The 21,939-nt window shown below is 43.9% G+C and overlaps 1 protein-coding gene and 1 non-coding gene across 2 annotated transcripts; both read left to right on the forward strand.

The window, feature by feature from the left end:
• The first annotated feature begins 2,148 nt into the window (after positions 1 to 2,148).
• ALG8 (ALG8 alpha-1,3-glucosyltransferase) lies at positions 2,149 to 18,833 on the forward strand. Its single transcript, XM_035116133.2, has 13 exons — positions 2,149 to 2,270; positions 4,576 to 4,654; positions 5,096 to 5,289; positions 5,591 to 5,700; positions 5,957 to 6,024; positions 6,179 to 6,305; positions 6,581 to 6,684; positions 7,192 to 7,312; positions 12,637 to 12,776; positions 14,043 to 14,182; positions 14,791 to 14,888; positions 15,485 to 15,557; positions 16,249 to 18,833. The coding sequence occupies exons 1-13, from the start codon at positions 2,179 to 2,181 to the stop codon at positions 16,478 to 16,480; spliced, it is 1,578 nt and encodes a 525-aa protein (XP_034972024.1). The 5' UTR covers positions 2,149 to 2,178; the 3' UTR covers positions 16,481 to 18,833.
• LOC118085830 (small Cajal body-specific RNA 3) lies at positions 4,772 to 4,909 on the forward strand. Its single transcript, XR_004692704.1, has one exon. It is a non-coding gene; the product is annotated as a small Cajal body-specific RNA 3 (non-coding RNA).
• Positions 18,834 to 21,939: the final 3,106 nt, after the last annotated feature.

A 21,939-nucleotide genomic window follows, 5' to 3' on the forward strand; every position in this document is an offset into this window, starting at 1 on the left:
GGCAGAGTGGGGGGAGAGTGCGCGCGCGCAGTCTCTGCTGTCCAATCCCTGTATCCCTGGGGCACATGCGCAGTGACCCAGGGACACACGGGACATCTGGACGCAGGGACAACATGGACATTATTATATAGGATTATTATTGTCTGTATTTGCATTAGGATAAAGTAACTGCCTTTTGGTTCCAGAGGGTACAACTACTATTGGTTCATTTAAGCTGCTGTATTTGGATCCTCTGTCTTATTGGTTTCCTCCAAAAGGCAGCACTGTGATTGCTTGATATTGTTCCCTCCAAAATGTATCCCTTTCTAGCTAGTTCCCTGTCCCTATAAATGTAGCCTTCCTGCCCTCACAGTCAGTCTTGTTCACTTTAATAAAGAGCTGTTACTAGAGAACTGTCTCCAGCATGTTTTGTCAAGAGAGCTGAAATCACAAACCCCACGTCACAACAGGTTGTACTCCAGAAACAACTGGAGGGCTTCAGGTTCCCCACCCCCAGCCCTGTCAATAAGCATTTCCCGATATTCAGCAGAAACCTACCATCTTATAATTTCACCCATTCTAGCTTCCCAGGCGCTTTATCATCTTGGTCACCTTTGCTGTAGTTGTAGTTCAGCAAAAACCTGGAGAGCCAAGGATTCTCCACAGCTGGCTGAAATGAAACCAGTAAGGTTAAAAGAGGAAGCAAGCTAAACACCTGCAGGACGTCTCTTCAAATCAAGGGATGTCCGTTCCAATCACTTTCTGACTTGCTCATTCAGATGGACAATAAATTTGTGCTTCCCCATTAGACAGCTGATACCGGTACAACTTTGTATATTTCTGGTGTGCAAAGTTTCGCACCCATTTTCAGATCCTAGGTTTGCATGGAATTCAAGCGGCTCTGGCAAAATGAAGAACAATAACAGCAATAATTTATCTGGTACCTACGAAGCTGTGGGGGGGTTTCAAGCTCACGTTACTATTTGTTTATTATATTTATCAGTCCTTTGTGTAATGAGCTTGCAATCAATCCTCAGTGTGAATACAAAGCAAGATTTAAAGCCCAAGCATTCTCAGTGGATGGAGCTGTACTAACAATGACAACTTGCTGTGGTCTGCAGGCAAGGTGCTGAAATTTCATTCATTCCTGTTATTACTTCCTGTGCCCCAGCACTGTGCTCTAGTCTGCCAGTCAAGAAGCAGCTTTTGCACGACACAAATTAAGGCGGCGACGCTATGCATTTAAATTTAGGAGTACGTCCAGTGGGACTGAAGAGTAAACATCCCTTTAGCACTTCCAGTTCCAAAACAGTGAGATCCATATAGCAAAAGACTGCAACCCTATGTTTAACCCTATACACCAGGCATCCCCAAACTGCGGGCCTCCAGATGTTTTGGCCTACAACTCCCATGATCCCTAGCTAGCAGGACCAATGGTCGGGGAAGATGGGAACTGACTGTAGTCCAAAACATCTGGAGGGCCGAAGTTTGGGGATGCCTGCTATACACTGTCTGCCAGGACCCACCAAATTATTATTATTATTAATTGAATTTATTATTATATTGAATTTATATACCACCCTATACCCAGAGGTCTCAGGGAGTTTCACAGAATAGATAAACATAAAAACCACTACCGGTGTGTGTGTGTGTGTGTGTGTGTGTAAAATCAAAATAAAAACAACCCAATAAATTATACAGGGTCAGGATTTAGACTTGAGACTATTGCGCATTTAGAAGCCTGCAACCCTATCACAGTCTGTCAGCAATAAGCCCCACTGAATTCTACAGGAACAAGACTTGCAACCAACTCATAGCTGCCAAGTTTTCCCTTTTCTCGCGAGGAAGCCTATTCAGCATAAGGGAAAATCCCTTTAAAAAAGGGATAACTTGGCAGCTATGAACCAACTGCACATGACAAGCAAAGAACCGGTTGCAAACAGCATTGAAACCCCGCCTGCGTCGAGGCGGCTGCATTGACACACTCCCGCCTGCAGGGGGTGTGGCAAGGGGCGAGCCAGGACGTCGCGAGTAAAGCCAGCGCGCAGGCGCAGTACTTTCCCCTTCCGCGCAGGCGCCTGGATGCTGAGAAGGCGGTTGAAATCGTTGCGGCGCGGCAACGGCTCGCCTTCCCGCCCCCCGACGCATGCGTAGTGCCCGCCGGCCCTCTGAGGCGCGAGCGGAGGCAAGCGGGCCGTGATGGCGGCGAGCGGAGGCGCAGGTGGCGGCGGCTGGTTCGCGGCTCTGGCCTTCGGGGTCACGCTGCTCAAGCTGCTCCTCGTCCCCACGTAGTAAGGAGCCCGGATTCGTTATTATTCCCCCCTCACATCCTTCTGGCGGGGAAGGGGCGGGCGCGAGGGGGCTTCCGGCGCCGCCATGATGGACGCGGCTGTTCCTCGCAGGGGCCGCTCCGCCCTCCAGCTGCCTGGTCGCTCTCTGTCTCTCTCTCTGAGTCTACCTTGGGTTTCCTGTTGCAGGGCTTTCCTCTACAGCAGCGTTTCCCAAACGTTGGGCCTCTCGCAGTTTTTGGACTACAACTCCCATCACCCCGACCGCTAATTCTGCTCGCTAGGGATGATGGGAGTTGTAGTCCAAAAAAACAGCTGGGAGACCCACGAGCTTGGGAAACCGCGCTCCATATTTGGCCTCTTATGAAATGAATGCGTGTCACGGAGAAGGTGGGCAGAGGAATGTTTTTTTACCCCCTGCCTCTCTTAATCGTGCAGAGTAGGAAGGGACCCCCAGGGGTCATCCAGTCCAACCCCCTGCGATGCAAGGGAACTTTTGCCGGAGGTGGGGCTGGAAGCCACGACCCTGAGATTACAGGTCTCATGGGTTGCTGACAGAACTCATGGAGATCCAACGAAGCGGAATGTTGTATGGGGTTTTTAATGTTTGATGTCCTACCTGTGTTTTAATTTGTTGGAAGCCTCCCAGAGTCCCTGGGGAAAACCCGATCAGATGGGTGGCAGGTGTATAAATGAATTATTATTATTATTATTTTCAGGATAGGAAAGAACGTGATTCTTCATGCAGCACATAGACAAACTATGGGACTTGCTTCCCCAGGAGGCAGCAATGGCCACCACCCTAGACAGATTTAAAAGAGGATTAGACAAAGTCAAGGAAGAGGAGAGAGCTACTAGCCACTGTGAGAACAGGATGCTGGACTAGATCCAGTAGGCTATTCTTAATGTTATTCCTAATTCTTCCAACCCTCCTGTAATGTCAAAAAAAGAGGGTGGGAAACCTGAGAGTCACTCTGTAGAATTTACGCTGCAACTTTTAAATGATAACAAAATATACGTTTCATAAGCTAAGCTCCAGTAAGTGTAAAGTTAGGAGACATATGTGTGAATTGCAGAACAAGCAACGCAAATGTGGTGCTTTACAAAGAACAGGTTTGACAGGTCTCTGCCCTGAGGGGATTGCAATATAAAATGGACACCAGGCAGTCACACAGGAAGGGGAGGGAATTTGAAACATAGGTAGGTGGGAGGAATATGGAATTGTTTTGATCAGGTATGCTTCGGCTTGCTTGCAATCAAGCAAGTAGAGAACCCGCTGTACTCAACCCGCTGTACTCCCTTGGGTGGAAAAAGATTTCCTCAAAACTCACTTTTTCCCCTTTTGATCACACTCCATTCCCTACACCTTATTGCAGGGATGCCAACATGGTGACCTCATGCTGTCTGGGACAAATGAGAGTTCACAAAATCACAGAATTATAGAGTTGGAAGAGACCCCAAGGATCATCCCCAGAGATGCACTCCATTGTCTCTTGAGACAGAAAGATGCAAGCAACACATTCCCTCCATGTTGCAAATTTTGGCAGTTCCAGCTTGTCCTAACATCCAGGGATCAAACTGTCCTCTTTTATGTAACTTTCTATGATTCTGTGTTAATGGTATGAGCCCACTTTTTTGTCGGTTTGCTCTGAAAATCCTCCTTACCTTTTGGTCATCCAATGCTGTGTACATTTACCCGTGCATATAAATGGGAATGTGAGTTGTAGGTGTGGTGATAATTGAATTGCCAGAACATATATTTAAAATGTGGCAGAAGTAATTGAAATTAGGAAACAGAATTAACTGTAGGAAAGCTATCGTGCACAGATACCTACAGAGATGCATAGACATACATGTTAATTCATAGAATCATAGAGTTGGAAGAGACCACAAGGGCCAACCCCCTGCCAAGCAGGAAACACCATCAAAGCATTCCTGACATATGGCTGTCAAACCTCTGCTTAAAGACCTCCAAAGAAGGAGACTCCACCACACTCCTTGGTAGCAAATTCCACTGCCGAACAGCTCTTACTGTCAGGAAGTTCTTCCTAATGTTTAGGTGGAATCTTCTTTCTTGAAGTTTGAATCCATTGCTCCGTGTCCGCATGAGCACAACTGCTGAAAGTTTTTCTCTTGTTAACAACCTAGCAGAGAGTTCCTCACCAGTTCTTATTTACCTGTACTATAGCACTGGAAATTGCAAAGTAGAAATGCTCTGGTTTCTCTTCAGATTATATAAATCTTTTGCCTTTGACAAAGTATAAAGCTATGTGGTATGATCCAGATACTAATATCTAACTTCTTGTAGTCATTCCACAGATTTTGAAGTGCATAGGAACTGGCTAGCCATCACCCATAGCTTACCAGTCTCTCAGTGGTATTATGAGGTAAGTGTGTCTTTCTGCCTTTCCAGAAGTGTGCTTGGTTCTCAGAACAGTGAGGTGCAGCACCTTGTGGCGTTTTGCAGATGATTAAAGGCTGCCGTCAGATATCCCTTCCTTGTTACTGGAAGCTGAATGGACCTCCAGTGCAGGCAAATGAAATGTCTTTTGCCTGTTCTTCCAGGCTTCCTAGAGTAAAAGTGAAGGTCTCTGTCTGGTTTAGAACAGCCAACTGATCCAGATCGTTCCCCTTTGCACATTTTTTTAAAAAGCCACCCTAATGACTGCAAAGCATTTGATTTGTGATGGGCTATTCCCGAAATGAGAGATCCCTTGATGTTGCACTTGCCACGGGTTGAATGTGCATATGTGAACTAGCCTACAGTTTAAGGTCGTCCAGTGATTGACACCTGCCTTCTCACTTGCATTCTTTCCCCATGTTTACAGGCAACTTCTGAGTGGACCTTGGACTACCCTCCCTTCTTTGCATGGTTTGAGTACGGGCTTTCACATGTTGCCAGATACTTTGACAAAGAGATGCTGGTCATCCAGAACCTCAACTATTCCAGCTACCCAACCATTCTTTTCCAAAGGCTTTCGGTCATCTTCACAGATGTGCTCTTCATCTACGCAGTTCGCGAGTATGTTGGTGCCCCTCCATTGTTTTTGAATAAGAAGTCTTTATGTTTTGAGTTTTGGGAGAAGGGAAGATAAGCCACTGGAATCTGGAAAGAAATGACTCAGCCTGCCTCTTGTTGAAATCAGTAAATGTGTTGAAGAGTAGAATAGATGGGAGTATTTTTTTAATAAATAAAAAAAACCTGCTTGGAGGAGAAAACAGTGTTAACATAACCTATAAACTGCACCTGATCTTTAAGAAATGTGTATGGAAGAACAAAGGGATTTGGATTTTGTCCGTGTCTTTATTTCTCCTCTGCTCAGGTGCTGTAAATGTGTAAATGGGAAGCGAGGTGCAAAGGAACCTCTGGAGAACCCTCAGCTTGTCCTTTCAGTTCTCCTCTTATGGAATTTCGGCCTCTTAATTGTGGACCGTATCCTTCCAACTCAGGTGTCAAAAGAAATCTGGCCAGATAACGTAAACCAAACATCAACATTTGGTTGGGTTTGCGGGGGAGTGGGGAGATACCTATCAAATTCTAATGAGAATTGGAACTGCTAAATTTGCTACTGGTAAGAATTGCAACTGGTCATTCAACATGGAAGTTGAATTGAAGCACTAAAGTTTAAAATGTTTCCTGGGTTAGGGCGTCTTTTTGAAGTGGACGTTAGTCCTTAACTCAATCACAGACATTCATTTTCAGTACAATGGCTTTCTGTTTGGATTCATGCTGCTTTCCATCGCACGGCTAATCCAGGTAGTGTATTAAGAGGCGGCCATGCCCAATTCCTATTCTGGAAGTCTCATCCAGCTCTTAAGTGTGCTTTCTGTTTATGTTGGCTTTGGATTATTTGTTCTTTCAAATAACTGCCTGACCTTTCTCTTCCCTGTTGCCCCACACTCCCTTTCAGAAAAGGCACTTGGAAGGGGCTTTTCTCTTTGCTGTCCTCTTGCACTTCAAGCATATCAACCTATATGTCGCCCCAGCATATGGTGTGTACCTTCTCCGGTCCTACTGCTTCACTGCAAATAATTCAGGCAAGTTATTGATGATTTCATAGTGGGAAAGGTCAGGGTTTGGATACACTGCCAGGTGAGAAAGAAGACTGCCATATTGGCTGGGGTTGTAGTCGACAGTATCTGGTGGGCACCAGGTTGGGAAAGACTGGTCTATGACAATAATTTAACTACCGTATCTCAGAGGAGGATCTTGTTTTATAATGGGAAGAAAATCAAAACACACTGCTGAAGCATTTCTTGTTTCTTTCACCCATCTTCTTCTGTTTTAATCACAATATTTTCGTTTCCTCCAGATGGATCCCTCCGATGGGGCAGTTTCAGTTTTCTTCGCTTAGTTGCCCTCGGATTCATTGTCTGCTTTGTTTCTGCACTTTCACTGGGACCATTTATTGTTTGGGTAAGGACCCTGATCCTCTTTAACACATGCACGTTTATACAGTTTCTTAAGGTTGCTGCTTCCTGAGTGATGACTGTACGCAAGACGTCCTTTACTAATTGTTCCCATAAGCAAGTACAAAGGATAGCTACTATATGTATGAATAATATGCTTTATAAGTTGATCGAGTGTGGGGAACATTCTTGACTTGGCTGTTAGCTCAGGATAGCTCGATCTGTAGAGCATGAGACTTTTAATCTCATGGCCATGGGTTTGAGCCCCGCGTTGGACAAAAAGATTCCTGCATTGCAGGGGATTGAACTAGTGGTCCCTTCCAACTCTGCTATTCTATGATTTCTGCTTGGATTTTTAAGCTGATTTTCTATCCAAAGGCTCATTTAAAAATATTTTAACAATATGCAACCACATGACCAGTAAAAGCAATACAGCCACAACCATAAATGTTGCGTTACTTAATATAAAGGAAAATCTTTGCCTAACTTTCTAACTTCCTTTTTCTTTCATTAGGGCCAGCTGCCTCAGGTCCTCTCTCGTCTCTTCCCTTTCAAAAGAGGCCTTTGCCATGCATACTGGGCTCCTAACTTCTGGGCACTGTACAACGCCCTGGACAAAGCGCTCTCCGTTATTGGTAGAGTATCTTAACCCTGCACGTATTGATAGCAAATACTTGTTCAGTGATTCTTGTTCCCTTTTTGAAATCTTCAGTAGGAGAAGCCTGCTGTGTCTGACCAGCACAGTGAAATGGCAGTTACTCCCCTTGCATTTTATTATTAATCTTTTGAAAGTATGCAAAAGAATATATAAACATGAGGATGGTTTAACTGGGTTGGGTAAGTGGGATGTCCAGTCCAATGTCTTTCCTTTGGCAGTCATCGGATACGACAGCAGCAGGGAGATTTTCATGCAAGTTCTTCATCTTTATACAGTGGTACCTCAGTTTATGAACACAATTGGTTCCAGAAGTCTGTTCATAAACCGAAGCATTCGTAAACCAAAGCGAACTTTCCCATTGAAAGTAATGGAAAGTGGATTAATCCGTTCTAGATGATGAAAAACACCCCCTAAAGCAGCAGGGCCTTCGCTCCGATGCCTTCGCGGAGGCCGGGGAGCACTTCCGCGGCTGCAGCCCAGTCGCAGAAGCACTCCCCAGCCTCTGGGAGGCATCGGAATGAAGGCCCGGCTCGGATGCATTCGCAGAGGCCGGGGAGCGCTTCCACGGCTGCAGCCCAGTCGCGGAAGCGCTCCCTGGCCTCTGGGGGGCATCGGAACGAAGGCCCAGCCTCCCCGAAGGTATCGGACGCTCCGGTGTCTTCCGGGAGGTTTGGCCTTCACTCCGATGCCTTCGGGGAGGCCGGGCCTTCGCTCTGGGCCTCCAGGAGGCATCTGAGCGAAGGCCCGGCCTCCCCGAAGGCATCGGGTGCTCAGTAGGCCTCGGGCACCTCGGTTTACTAACTTCCGGGTTAGGATTGTTCGTAAACCGAAAATTCGTAAACCAAGGTGTTCGTAAACCGAGGTACCACCGTACCGTCATCTCCTAAGCCACTGTGTTTACTCATCTTCTTCTTTGGCGATCACTCGTAGCCAAGTAAGATTGTCTCCCATGAACACAGTCTATACAGTGAGTCCGTAAGTGACTGTGGAGGCCAATTCTGGATCCACATGTCCTTCCACAGTGGGAGTTGATCATGGTGAGGGTTTGCTAAACGTGCCTTCCTCTTAGCATGTTTCTCGCTTTCGTCCTGAGTCCAAGCGTCTTCAGAGCTCATGACACCTTTGGTAAACGCTATTCTCCATATGAACCGCTCCTAGGGCAGTGTTTCCCAGTTGTTGGTGTTTATACTACATTTTTTTTAAAAAAAATTGCTTGAGAGAATCTTTAAACCTCTTGGTTTTTTTTAATATATTTTTTTATTAATCGTTTTATCAACAAACATACAAAAATACAAAAAACATCAAAATACAAAAATACAAAAATCAAACAACATATAACAGAAAAATATATCATTTCTCATCCATTTTGGTAATCATTGTCTTCAGGCTTCCCCAATTCCCTACTATCTGATTTTCATTTTTGTAAACTTCTATAGCAGTTTCTAAATCTTCTTTCTTGTCCATCATCTAATCTCTTTAGAACTTCATAGTTAAATCATCTTCATATCATCTATCCTTATTTCAAACTTTTAATCTTCTATTATTTCCCTAATGCCTTAACCTCTTTGTTTTCCTGGATATTCAAACTCTAATTATCGAATACATTCCCTATATACATTTTAAATTTCTTCCAATCTTTTAAAACTTTATCATTTGTCTGGTCCCGGAGTCTTCCTGTCAATTCTGCCAATTCCATATAGTCCATCATTTTAATTTGCCATTCCTGCTTCGAAGGCAATTCCTCTTTTTTCCAATATTTTGCTATTAAAATCCTAGCAGCTGTGGTGGCATACATAAACAGATTAACATCGTCTTTGGGAATTTCTTCCCCAATTATTCCAAGCAAAAAGGCTTCCGGTTTTTTCAGAAATGTGTTTTTAAACATCTTTTTCAATTCATTATAAATCATTTCCCAGAAGCCTTTTATCTTAGGGCATGTCCACCACATATGGTAGAATGAGCCAACATCCTGTTTACATTTCCAACATTTATTGTCGCTTTTGTGGTACATTTTAGCTAACTTGGCCGGTGTCAGATACCATCTATACATCATTTTCATCAAGTTTTCCTTCAACACCGTACAAGCCGTAAATTTCATACCTTTCTTCCATAATTTTTCCCACTCCGACATCATCACATTGTGACCCAGATCCTTGGCCCATTCAATCATAACTGATTTTGTTTGCTCATCTTTCAAGTGCCATTCTAACAGCAAATTATACATTCTGGACAAATTCTTGTGGTCTGTCTCTAATAACTCCATCTCTAGTTTCGATTTTTCTGATTGGAATCCTAATTTTTTATCTAGCTTAAATGCTTCATTTATCTGCACATACTGAAACCAGTCGCTCAACCTATCTTTCAATTGTTCATATGGTCTTAACTTAAAGTGGTTTCCCACTTCCATCAAAACATCTTTATATTTCAACCTATTCTCATCCATATTTGTCCTTTTAGGTTTCTTTGCCTCAAGTGGTGAGATCCACCTAGGAGTTTTCCTTTCCAACAAATCCTTATATCTCATCCAGACATTAAACAATGATTTCCTAATTATATGGCTTTTAAAACCTTTATGCAATTTCACTTTATCATACCATAAATATGCATGCCAACCAAATGCATTGTCATGGCCCTCTAAATCCAGCAAATCATCATTATCTAGCAAAAACCAATCTTTCAACCAACAAAAAGCAGCAGCTTCAAAATAAATCTTTAAGTCCGGCAAGAAAAATCCTCTTTCTTTAACATCAGTCAAAAGTTTATATTTAATTCTTGGCTTCTTCCCCTGCCAGACAAATTTAGACAATATCTTCTGCCATTCTTGAAAACATTTCATTTTGTCAACTATCGGTAGGGCCTGGAATAAAAACAGCAATCTCGGCAAAACATTCATTTTAACAGTTGCTATTCTACCCATTAAAGACAAATTCAGCCTCGTCCATACTTCCAAATCTCTCTGGATTTCTTTCCATAATTTCTCATAATTGTCTTTATATAAATTCAAATTTTTTGCCGTCATATTAACTCCTAGATATTTCACCTTTTTTACACACTTCAGTCCTGTGCATTCCTCTATATTCTGTCTCTCTTGTAATGTCAAATTTTTATCCAATACTTTAGTTTTCCCTTTATTCAGCTTAAAACCAGCCACACTGCCAAATTCTTGAATTATCTGCAGTGCTCTCACTGCACTCTGTTCGGGATTCTGCAAAGTCAATACTAAGTCATCTGCAAAGGCCTTTAACTTATATTGTTTCGAACCCACTGTAATCCCTTTGACACCTTCATCGCTCCTTATCATATTCAGCAAAACCTCTAGGACAGTAATAAATAGCAGGGGGGAGAGTGGGCACCCTTGTCTTGTTCCTTTCTCAATTCTTATCTCTTCTGATACCACATTATTTACAATAATCTTCGCTCTTTGCTCAGAATAAATACCATTAAGCCCATTAACAAAATTTTGTCCAACCTCCATTTTAGCAAAATTTCTTTTCATAAAATTCCAAGAAATATTATCAAAAGCTTTTTCGGCGTCCACAAAGATTAACATTGCTTTGGTGTTTATTTTCACTTCCAGCCTCTCCAAAATGTCTATTATAAATCTTACATTATCCTTCATATGTCTTCCAGGCAGGAATCTTTAAACCTCTTGTTGACCACTAGTACTACACTTTCCATTTTTAAGTTTGGAATAGAGTAGTTGCTTTGGAAGATGATAATTGGGCATCCTGAACAACATGACCAGTCCAGTGAAGTTGATGTTGAAGAATCATTGCTTTGACACTGGTGAGCTTTGCTTCTTCCAGTACAATGGCATTAGTTCGCCTGTCTTCCCAAGCGATGTGTAAAATTTTTCGGAGGCACCATTGATGGAATCTTTTGAGGCATTGGAGATGGCATTTATGAGTGTGTGTGCACATTCAGAGGATGACTTCCAACCCACCTTAAATATCTTCGCAGAAGCTCACTGTTTACTAAAGTAGAGTTGGTTATGTGCGTGTGCCTCAGGCATCTTGCTATGTCTAAAAGGACATTTTAGTAAAGTGTTTAAAAAACCATTTGGGCTGTGTAGCGTCCTTGCATGACTGCACATGTCGACAATTAGGCTGCTGGACACTCGGCAGCGGTCCCTCAACTGTAGAATTCAGTGCCTGTTGAGCTTAAGCGAGCCTCATCCTTTAGTCTTTAAACAGACCTAGAAGACCTGCTTTTTCCTTGAGACTTAACCCATTCAGTGCAGTTGGTTAGAGCATGGTGTTCATAACGCCCAGGTTGCAGGTTAGATCCCTGTACAGAACAGCTGCATATTCTGCATTGCAGGGGGTTGGAGCAGATGGTCCTCAGGGTCCCTAACAACCCTACATTTTTTTAATCCTGTGTAATATAGGTTGCGATTATAAACTGACTCTGTTAAACCTGCTGAATTTTTATTTTGGTCTTTAATGCTGTTTTTTAGCACGAACATAATATTTTAAACTATATTTTATATTGTAGCCTTATCAGCTAGTAAAGGGTCCTTTAGTTGCCCCAAGCAGGACAGAGATAGTCAAAACGACACCGGGGGTTCAGTTTCAGAGAAAGAGTTTTAATCTCTATATAGAGAGACTCCTGATGACAAGAGTAAAGCAACACAAATTGCAAAGCTTTTTTATACCCTTCTTTTGGTCTCTTTCCCCATCCTCTGTAAGAGTGTGTACGCAAGGGGGTCACGCATGCAAGGGGGTGTGCACATCTTCCTGTGTCCAGTTGTTCTCATAAACACATATTACGCCATGTGCATAAACACATGCTGACTAATGCTGCCCCAGTGCTTGCCTCAAGCAGCCTTGGCTTATCTTGCCTGTTCTACGCATCAGACTGCACGTCAGACAAAGCCAGCCATCATCCAGCCTTGAGCTGGGCATCCTGTTCCTTTTTGCTTTGCCCTTTGACACACTTTGGTGCAGAGACACAGAGGCACTGAAAGCATTCTAAACAAGACATCCCAGGGCTACAGCCATACAGTCAGAATTCATACAATGCAAGCAATGCAAACTATAGGATCCGATTTGGCTCAATAATACAATTAGCAAATCACTCCTCCACAATATTATATTTGGCTTTGGGTTTTTACTTGTGCTATGAGACACTTTGAAGCATCTGCTCAAAAACTGGCTTGTAAACCTTTAAATAAAATTTAAAAATTCTCTGGATGTAAATCGTGTCGAAACGAGACGTGGGACTTGCTTCCACATATATTTAGGGTGGGTATGGTGTGGCTGACAATGTGCCTGTCCTTACAAACTTCATTATAACTTCCAGGTCTGAAATATAGATTCCTTGACCCTGCAAAGATGCCCAAGGCTGCCATGACTGGGGGGCTAGTCCAGGAATTTCAACATACCGTCCTTCCTTCAGTGACTCCATTGGCAACTTTGACCTGTACTGCCATCTCTATGCTGGTAAATCCATATCACTCTACCCCTCTGACCACAACTTCATCTGCTTGCAAGCACAGCCCACAAGAAATTTCTCCCCGTTTAAAACGAATGCTCCCCTGTTGAAGCACCAACTTGCTTACATTGAATGTTCAGCCCACTCTGGTCCCTGCCAGTCTATTATGCCTTAAAAAACAAGAGTTACCACTAGTTTTGCTTACTTCTTTTATGCCTTTAACAGTGGCCTGACATGCGGAAATTCAAAGGTGAAGCTTTTCCTGGGTTAGAAGTACAGGGATGGGGAAAACTTCAAATCTATAATAATAATAATAATAATATATTATTTATACCCCGCCCATCTGGCTGGATTTCCCCAGCCACTCTGGGCGGCTTCCAACAGAAAAATAAAACACAGCAATCTATTAAACATTAGAAGCCTCCCTGAACAGGGCTGCCTTCAGATGTCTTCTAAATGTCTGGTAGTTGTTTTCCTCTTTGGCATCTGTTGGGAGGGCGTTCCACAGGGCAGGCGCCACCAGCGAGAAGGCCCTCTGCCTAGTTCCCTGCAACGTGGCTTCACGCAACGAGGGAACCGCCTGTGTTAGGTTGCTGTTAAAGAGCCAGGAGCAGACTGTCCTTAGGTGGGGTAAAATGTTCAGACCCAAGAACCACCATTAACTGCAATCTGAAACATGAGGTCAGCTTCATTGTTGTGGATTTTGTTTTTACAGATTCTCTTAAATTTCACTGTTTGTCACCCTTTCTCCACCTCCCCCACTCCTGCTTTTTAAAAGATGGTTGTGGCACCACAGGAGCACCCATCACTTGAAAAGTATAGGGTACAAGATTGTTTCAGCATTATCCTCAAAACTACAATTCCCAGAGTTCCTTGGTTTGGGACCCACGTCAGTTAAACTGGCATGTAACGTAGGTTGTACCTAGAATCTCAAAAAGGCAATTTAACACTTTCTGGCAATGCAAAGCAGAATAATACAGTGGTACCTTGGTTGTCGAATGGCTTGGCTCCCGATCAAATTGGCTCCACAAACACAAAAATAGGTGTTCCGGTTTGCAAACGTTTTTTGGAAGCTGAACTTGGAACTTTGGAAGCTCCTGCAGCCAATCGGAAGCCGTGTCTTGGTTTTCAAACAGTTCCAGGGTCGAACGGATTAAGTTTGACAACCAAGGCACCACTGTAAAAATGCAGAGCTTAGCAACTGCTATGATAAGCCTGTGTTCCCGGCGCTGAAATGCACCACTGAAGCTTTGTTTTCTGCCTGTTGTTTCTAGCCCTCTGTTTTCTGTCTTTGGTTTAAACCCCAAGGGCCCAGAGGCTTTCTACGGTGCCTGGTTCTCTGCGCGCTGAGCTCCTTCATGTTTGGGTGGCATGTGCATGAGAAAGCAGTCCTCCTCGCCATTCTCCCTCTGAGGTAAGGGATGGAAAGGGGTTCAGGTTGCGTTTTTATAACTTCCCGTCTTCACACTTGGACCCCATTCTGGGCAAGATTGTGGGAAGGTTGGCTTACAAATATCACACCACAAATGACATAATGGAATCCAAAGAGTGTAGTTTTCTTAATTCGATTTTCCCTTTAAAATTTCCATGGCTACATAGGACTTCCCTGTGGATCTTGGGCCTGTTTCTGTGATATCTTAGAAACAAGTCAGGGATAAAGCAGCTTCTTGCAGCTGAAGAGCAAAACAAGGAAGCAGCTTTGGAACTTGACTTCCTTGTTCACGCTGCTGCTGCAGGAAGATCCCAGGTACTGCTGCAAAGGTGGACTCCCAATTCCCTTCAGCCCCAGCCAGCATGGTGGGAACTGTAATTCAACAACCTTGGGAACGCTACAAGTTTCTCGCACCTGTTGCACATAGTTAACCAGAGCTGAACTCTGTGAAATGTCTGGATAGACATGCATAGTGTTGTGCTGGGAGCATGGTGGCAACAATGAGGGAGGACCTTGAAGAAAATGATCTCCTCCTTGAACGGCTTAATGGCTACTTTCCAAAATCTCCTGTTTTTGGTATGCGTTTTTAGCTTGCTGGCTGTGGAGCGATCCAGAGATGCTGGCACTTATCTGGTTCTGTCTACTACAGGACATCTTTCCCTTTTTCCTCTACTATTTACAGCACCGGGTAAGTACCTTCTATGTCTCACCACCTGCCTAAAATATAAATATATGGCTTACACATTCATTTCCAAAGATTACTGATGTACGTGAAGGGCCGTCGACACATCAAGAATATACATCATCTAGGACTGCTTCCTTTCGTTGACTAAAATTCCTTTGAATTGAACAAAAGGGTTCCCAGATTAGTGGGGGAGTGCCTTATTTTTAATGTAAGTACTTCTAAAACAGCAGGTGCCTCTTCTCGGAAGGTGATGTAGCTCAGTGGTAGAGCATCCAACTTTGCACGGAGAAGGTCTCAGGTTTAATCCTTGCCTTCTCCAGGTAGGACTGGGAAAGACCCCCATCTGAAATCCCGGAGAACCGCTGCTAGTCATTGTAGGAAATACTGAACTAGATGAGGCAGTGGTCAGACTCAATAGAAGGCAGCTTCTTATGTGCCTGCTGCCAACTTTTTGTACACTGCTTAGAGGAGTGTATTTTTATTTTAATCAAGTGGTATATGCACTTTGTTAAACAAAATAAACGTCAAAATACAAAGAGTATTCCCCCCCCATTGTTTTGTCCATATACAACATCTGCCAACTGTTTGTTGTGTTTCAGAACTGCCTATTAAAATCTTGCTCATGCTGCTCTTCACGGTGTATAGTTTCTCCTCGCTGAAGGCCATATTCAGGTAATGACCAACTGCTCAATCTTACCATGTCTAACCACAAGTTAGTTGTTGGGTTCAGTGGCCCTTACTTCCAGCTAAGTGGGGTTAGGATTACAGCTAAACGTTTTCGCAAAGGCGAGCTTCCATTAGGGCAGGCATCCCAAAACTTCGGCCCTCCAGATGTTTTGGACTACAATTCCCATCATCCCTGACCACTGGTCCTGTTAGCTAGGGTTCATGGGAGTTGTAGGCCAAAACATCTGGAGGGCCGCAGTTTGGGGATGCCTGCATTAGGGCTTGCTTGGCTTGCAAATGTCTCTGAGTACCATCACCTGCCACCAGCCTTAGTTCATCTTTTGGTTGTCTTTGGGAGGTGAGCCCCACAACATTTTAGACTGGGGTTCCTGGTCAACCTAGCGAGTCTTTGCCTGCTTTTGCATTTAGATTGGGGATGGCAAGCCTGTGGCCTTCTAGCTGTGTCTTTGGACTCCTAGCTCATCAGTCAATGGTCTGGAATGCTGGGAGCTGTAGAGCAAAAATATTTGGAGGGTCACTGGTTCTCAATCTCCGATTTAGATATTTCCTCCAGAATAAGACATGCTTGCTCTGCTTTGCAAAAGGGGCGATTTTAGATATCAGTTACTATTTCAAAGTGATAATTTGTGAATTGATTATATTAAAATCCCCCCTTTTCTGCTTTCTCTTTCCACAGAAAAGAAGGACCTCTGCTTAATTGGCTGGAAACAATCTACCTCATTGGGCTGATACCTCTGGAAATCTTGTGTGAAATTGTGATGCCTTTCACCACCTGGATAGTCAAATTCCCTTTCCTCCCTTTATTGCTCACCTCTGTATATTGTGCTGTAGGTGTCACATACGCTTGGCTCAAACTGTACATCTCTGCCTTTGCGGGACCACCAGCTGTCAGGCGAAAGAAAGAATAGTGATGCTTACAACATACCTGAGTCAATGGTGATACCTCCAGAACAGCCGCCAACTCATGCTAAATGGTGTTGGCTCCTGCCACACATGGTGCCATGTGCTGTTCATGCAGGGGTGCTCCAGAAATAGCTGCTGTTTCTTTAAGGATGTGGGAGCAAGAAATTAAGCGAGCAGATACCCTTAAATAAGCAGGGGTGATTCTTAGCATGAAAAGAGAAGACAGTCATTGCAGGAGAAGCCTTGTTTACAAAAGGATGCTTAATTAGAGGGTTTTTAAAAATGGAATTGGACTTTCTTTTTTACTTCCAGTTTGAGCTGAAGCAATCACTGGTTATGTTTAACGAGTTTATCCTTACATGTAATGTGTAAGGTTACTTGTATGTATTATGGGACTGTTCTCCAGAAAAGAAACTTGGGCTGCATGCCTAACCTCACTTATCTGGGCATAAGCTCCACTGAATTCAGTGGGACTTGCTTCTGAGTAGATACGGGTAGGATTGCATTGTCAGTTACAAACGTGGGGGTGAAAGATGTGAATAAAATCTACAATAATTGCTTTTGTAAAAATAATTGTAGCGTTACATTTTTTTATGTACAATATTTGGGTTCCCGTGAAGCTAAGGGTTCTCAGCCTGTGGTCCTTGGATGGCCTCAGGAAGTCTGAACCTGGCATAAAAATGCTTTTTCCCTCCCCTAAGTTTCCTTCATGTGCTGATATAAGATAACACAGACGCATATGCATACATGTAATATAACTGCAGGGGGGGGGACATGAAAGCTTTGGGTGAGAGGGAAAAGCAACGCACAAAGTGCAGAGAGCGATAATTTAATTAGAGCTGGAAAGTGCAAAAGAAGCTTGGTGACCCTTTACAATAGCAGTGATCATAGAATCTTAGAGTTGGAAGGGACCCAAGGGTCATCTAGTCCAATCCCCTGCAATGCTGCCATTAACTAACATCCGTAATGGAGGAAAAACTATTGTGGTCCCAAGAACTTCATCACAATTCAGCTGTTTCACTGCTCCTATATGTAGATTGGGCAAAAGGAAAAACAATCTGGTGGTAGACCTCCGACTGATTTGCAGCTAATCTGCAGCAGTTTCTGATTCCCAGTTGTTAAGCAACAACCAAACAACATTTCCCACCTAAATTAGGCCGGAATGAAGCTAACCAGGAGTGGACTTTCATGTGAAAGGACCATGGGCTTGGTTCACCATGCACTCAGTTCAGTCCTGGTCCTAAAAACAGTTTCCTAGGCTCAGAATATGCTCAAAGGCACCCTGCTGTATGCCTTTTGTAAAAAGGTAATGGTAAAGGACCCCTGGATGGTTAAGTCCAGTCAAAGGCGAATATGGGGTTGCGGTGCTCATCTCACTTTCAGGCCGAGGGAGCCAGTGTTTGTCCACAGACAGCTTTCCGGGTCATGTGGCCAGCAGCACTAAACCGCTTCTGGCACAACGGAACACTGACAGAAACCAGAGCACACGGAAACACCGTTTACCTTCCTGCCACAGCAGTACCTATTTATCTACCTACACTGGCATGCTTTTGAACTGCTGGGTTGGCAGGAGCTGGGACAGCAACGGGAGCTCACTCCGTTGTGGGGATTCGAACCGCCGACCTTCCAATTGCCAAGCCCAAGAGGCTCAGTGGTATCTGGCTTCAGTTTGTAGGCCCCTAGGTTCAAGTAAAAAAAAATGTAGAAGGCTGGAATCTGCCCACCTCTGGTGTAAACTACAACAATGTAATGCAGCAGCAAAAAGCTTATGCTATTCTGGGCTGCATCAACAGAAGTCTAGTGTCCAGATCAAGGGAAGTAATAGTACTACTGTATTCTGCCTCGGTCAGACCACACCTGGAATACTGTTTCCAGTTCTGAGCACCACAATTTACGAAGGATGTTGGCACGCTGGAATGTGTGCAGAGGAGGGCAACCGAGATGATCAAGGGTCTGGAAGCCAAGACTTATGGGGAAAGGTTGAAGGAGCTGATTATGTCTAGCCTGGAAAGGAGGAGATATCACAGCCATCTTCAAATATCTAGAGGCCTGTTGCGGAGGATGGAGCGAGCTATTTTCTCCTGCTCCAGAGGGTAAGACCCAAAGCAATGGATTCAAATTACAAGAAAGGTAATAGAACTTTTTGATGGCAAGAGCTGTTCAAATTTGGAGGTGATGGACTCTCCTTCCTTAGAGGCTTTTTAGGCAGAGGTTAGATGGCTACCTGTCACAGATTGTTTAGCTGAGATTCCTGCATTGCAGGGGGTTGCACTAGACTAGATGACCCTTGGGGTCCCTTCCAACTACAATTCTATGATTCTAACTCATTACTGACTTCAGTGATGGTTTCCAACAATGCTGAATACCAGTTTCTGGGAACCTCAGGAGCCTGGCAGGTGGGGTGGGAGAGAGTGCTGCTCTTGTGCTCAGATCCCGCTTGCAGGCTTCAAACATAATATTTTAATTGATTTTATGTATATGGGACCCAGGTGGCGCTGTGGGTTAAACCACTGAGCCTAAGGCTTGCTGATCAGAAGGTTGGCGGTTCGAATCCCTGTGACGGGGTGAGCTCCCGTTGCTCGGTCCCAGCTCCTGCCAACCTAGCAGTTCGAAAGCACGTCAAAATGCAAGTAGATAAATAGGAACTGCTGCAGCGGGAAGGTAAACGCCGTTTCCATGTGCTGCTCTGGTTTGTCATGCTGGCCACATGACCTGGAAGCTGTACACCGGCTCCGTCGGCCAATAATGCGAGATGAGTGCGCAACCCCAGAGTCGGTCACGACTGGACCTAATGGTCAGGGGTCCCTTTATCTTTACCTTTTATGTATATAGTTTCACTTCTAACAATGCTTACATACTATTCTACATAAGTAGAATGTCCCTATTTTCTGAATAATGCTGGAGGGCATGTAATTTTTAGCAATTATAATTTTAACTGTAAACCACCTGCAGTCACACCATGGGGAAAGGCTGGGTATAACTAAACATAGTAACAATAATATTAATGTTAATTGATGAGGCATCTGGATGGCCACTGTGAGAACAGGACTCTGTAGTGGATGGGCCACTTCTTTGCAAGGGGTTGTTGATCCGAATCACGGCACCAAATATAAGCCAGAAAATAGCTTATCTCCTGAGTTTACATCAATAAAACTCAGAAACGAGAGGAGTTAGGAGTCCAACGTTGTTTATTGCAAAGCAATAGGTTACAGTTGGATCGTTCTGCAAAACTGCAACCCTGCCCGGTGGTCCAGGCAGAGGTATTTATAAAATCTCAAAGCATTAAAATTTTCACCAATCATCATTACCTCCATTCATAATACACATGTGCAATAAGCACTGGCAATTTCTGCTGATTAAGTTATGATTTTCACCGTATTCTGTTACATTGTGTTAGTGTGCATGTTGGGAACCTGTGTTGTAGCCATTTGCTTTGAGGTGTATCTTTGTGATTCACATATTAGCTGTATTTCTGATCCAGTTTTTTTGGGGGGGCAGCAACTTGCATAATCATCAGTTTCATAAAGTAACCATAACTTCTCTATTAGAAGCACACTCAATGATTTACAGGGGTACACATGATTACATTTATTGTGGCCCTTTGGGCCACTGCCACATTAGAATCCTTCCTTATGTTCACCCCTTCCTCCCAGGTTGAGCACTGCAGCCTTATTGGCTGGCTGCCTCCCTGCCGCCATGATCACCCAAGCCGGCAGGTGAAGAGGGGAGGAGAGGGCGCAGTGCCGGATTTATTTATAAGTTAAATAAGCTATAGCTTAGGGCCCCACTCTCTTGGGGCCTCCCAAAAAAAAAAAATCAAAGGGAAAAAAACTTGACTTGGATGATGGGCTTGAGGGCATCCTGAGCAAGTTTGCAGATGACAGCAAATTGGGAGGGGTGGCTAATACCCCAGAGGACAGGATCACACTTCAACATGACCTTAACAGATTAGACAACTGGGCCAAAGCAAACAAGATGAATTTTAACAAGGAGAAATGTAAGGTACTACACTTGGGCAAAAAAAATGAAAGGCACAAATACAGGATGGGTGACACCTGGCTTGAGAGCAGTACATGTGAACAGGATCTAGGAGTCTTGGTAGACCACAAACTTGACATGAGTCAGCAGTGTGATGCAGCAGCTAAAAAAGCCAATGCAATTCTGGGCTGCATCAATAGGAGTATAGCATCTAGATCTAGGGAAGTTATAGTACCACTGTATTCTGCTCTGGTCAGACTTCACCTGGAGTACTGTGTCCAGTTCTGGGCACCACAGTTCAAGAAGGATACTGACAAGCTGGAACGTGTCCAGAAGAGGGCAACCAAAATGGTCAAAGGCCTGGAAACGATGCCTTATGAGGAACGGCTTAGGGAGCTGGGTATGTTTAGCCTGGAGAAGAGAAGGTTAAGGGGTGATATGATAGCCATGTTCAAATATATAAAAGGATGTCATATAGAGGAGGGAGAAAGATTGTTTTCTGCTGCTCCAGAGAAGCGGACACGGAGCAATGGATTCAAACTTCAAGAAAGAAGATTCCACCTAAACATTAGGAAGAACTTCCTGACAGTAAGAGCTGTTCGGCAGTGGAATTTGCTACCAAGGAGTATGGTGGAGTCTCCTTCTTTGGAGGTCTTTAAGCAGAGGCTTGACAGGCATATGTCAGGAATGCTTTGATGATGTTTCCTGCTTGGCAGGGAGTTGGACTGGATGGCCCTTGTGGTCTCTTCCAACTCTATGATTCTATGATTCTTAAACCTGGATGTACATTCCAAAATTTTAAGTTAGCGCTTAATAATTACTTCACTATTAATATACTTCTTTTTAATTGTATTTCACTATTAATATACTTCTTAATTGTATTTCAGTTCAACAATTACTTTGATAAAAATACATATTTTGTTATGTGCAAATGGCTTTTGATACCTATTAGGTCCAAAAACAAAGGACAGGTGGACATATAAAGGGCCCCATAACCTTCAGTAGCTTAAAGCATCAGACACGATCATATTCATTACTATGACTTATTATTTTTAGTAGTAGTGGTAGTAATAGTGATGATGATGATGTATAATAATGTAATATTTATTCCAAAAAATGTGTATACCGCTTGATTGGAAAAAGCCGCTCAAACACTTTACAAAAAGAACAATACAATTATTAGTAAAAACAATTAAAGCATTCAGAAAAATGAAACTAGTGTTTCACACCATCCCACTATCCAAGCAGTATGAGATTTCAGGGGTTTCAGGCACTTGGCCAAGATTCGGTGTCCTTGGAATGAGGCACAGCTGACTGCGGGAGGGCGGCTAGGAAGCGGGGAACCAAAAAGCCGCGGAACCTCCGCGTCGCTGACCGCGTGAAATGCGGAGCGCGGGGAGACATCGCTGAGGGACCGCCCTTGCCCTTGTCTCCGAGCCGAGGGGAGGGGAGGGGAGGGGAGGGGAGAGGGAACCAAAGAGCCGCG

The sequence above is a fragment of the Zootoca vivipara genome, chromosome 4, assembly GCF_963506605.1.
Source record: "Zootoca vivipara chromosome 4, rZooViv1.1, whole genome shotgun sequence".
Lineage (NCBI taxonomy): Eukaryota > Metazoa > Chordata > Lepidosauria > Squamata > Lacertidae > Zootoca > Zootoca vivipara.

Coding starts and splice junctions, on each gene's coding strand:
- ALG8 (XM_035116133.2), top strand. CDS start 2,179: ATGGCGGCGAGCGGAGGCGCAGGTGGCGGCGGCTGGTTCGCGGCTCTG. Junction 5,290..5,590: donor TTCATCTACGCAGTTCGCGA/GTATGTTGGTGC, acceptor TCCTCTGCTCAG/GTGCTGTAAATGTGTAAATG. Junction 14,183..14,790: donor CTCGCCATTCTCCCTCTGAG/GTAAGGGATGGA, acceptor ATGCGTTTTTAG/CTTGCTGGCTGTGGAGCGAT.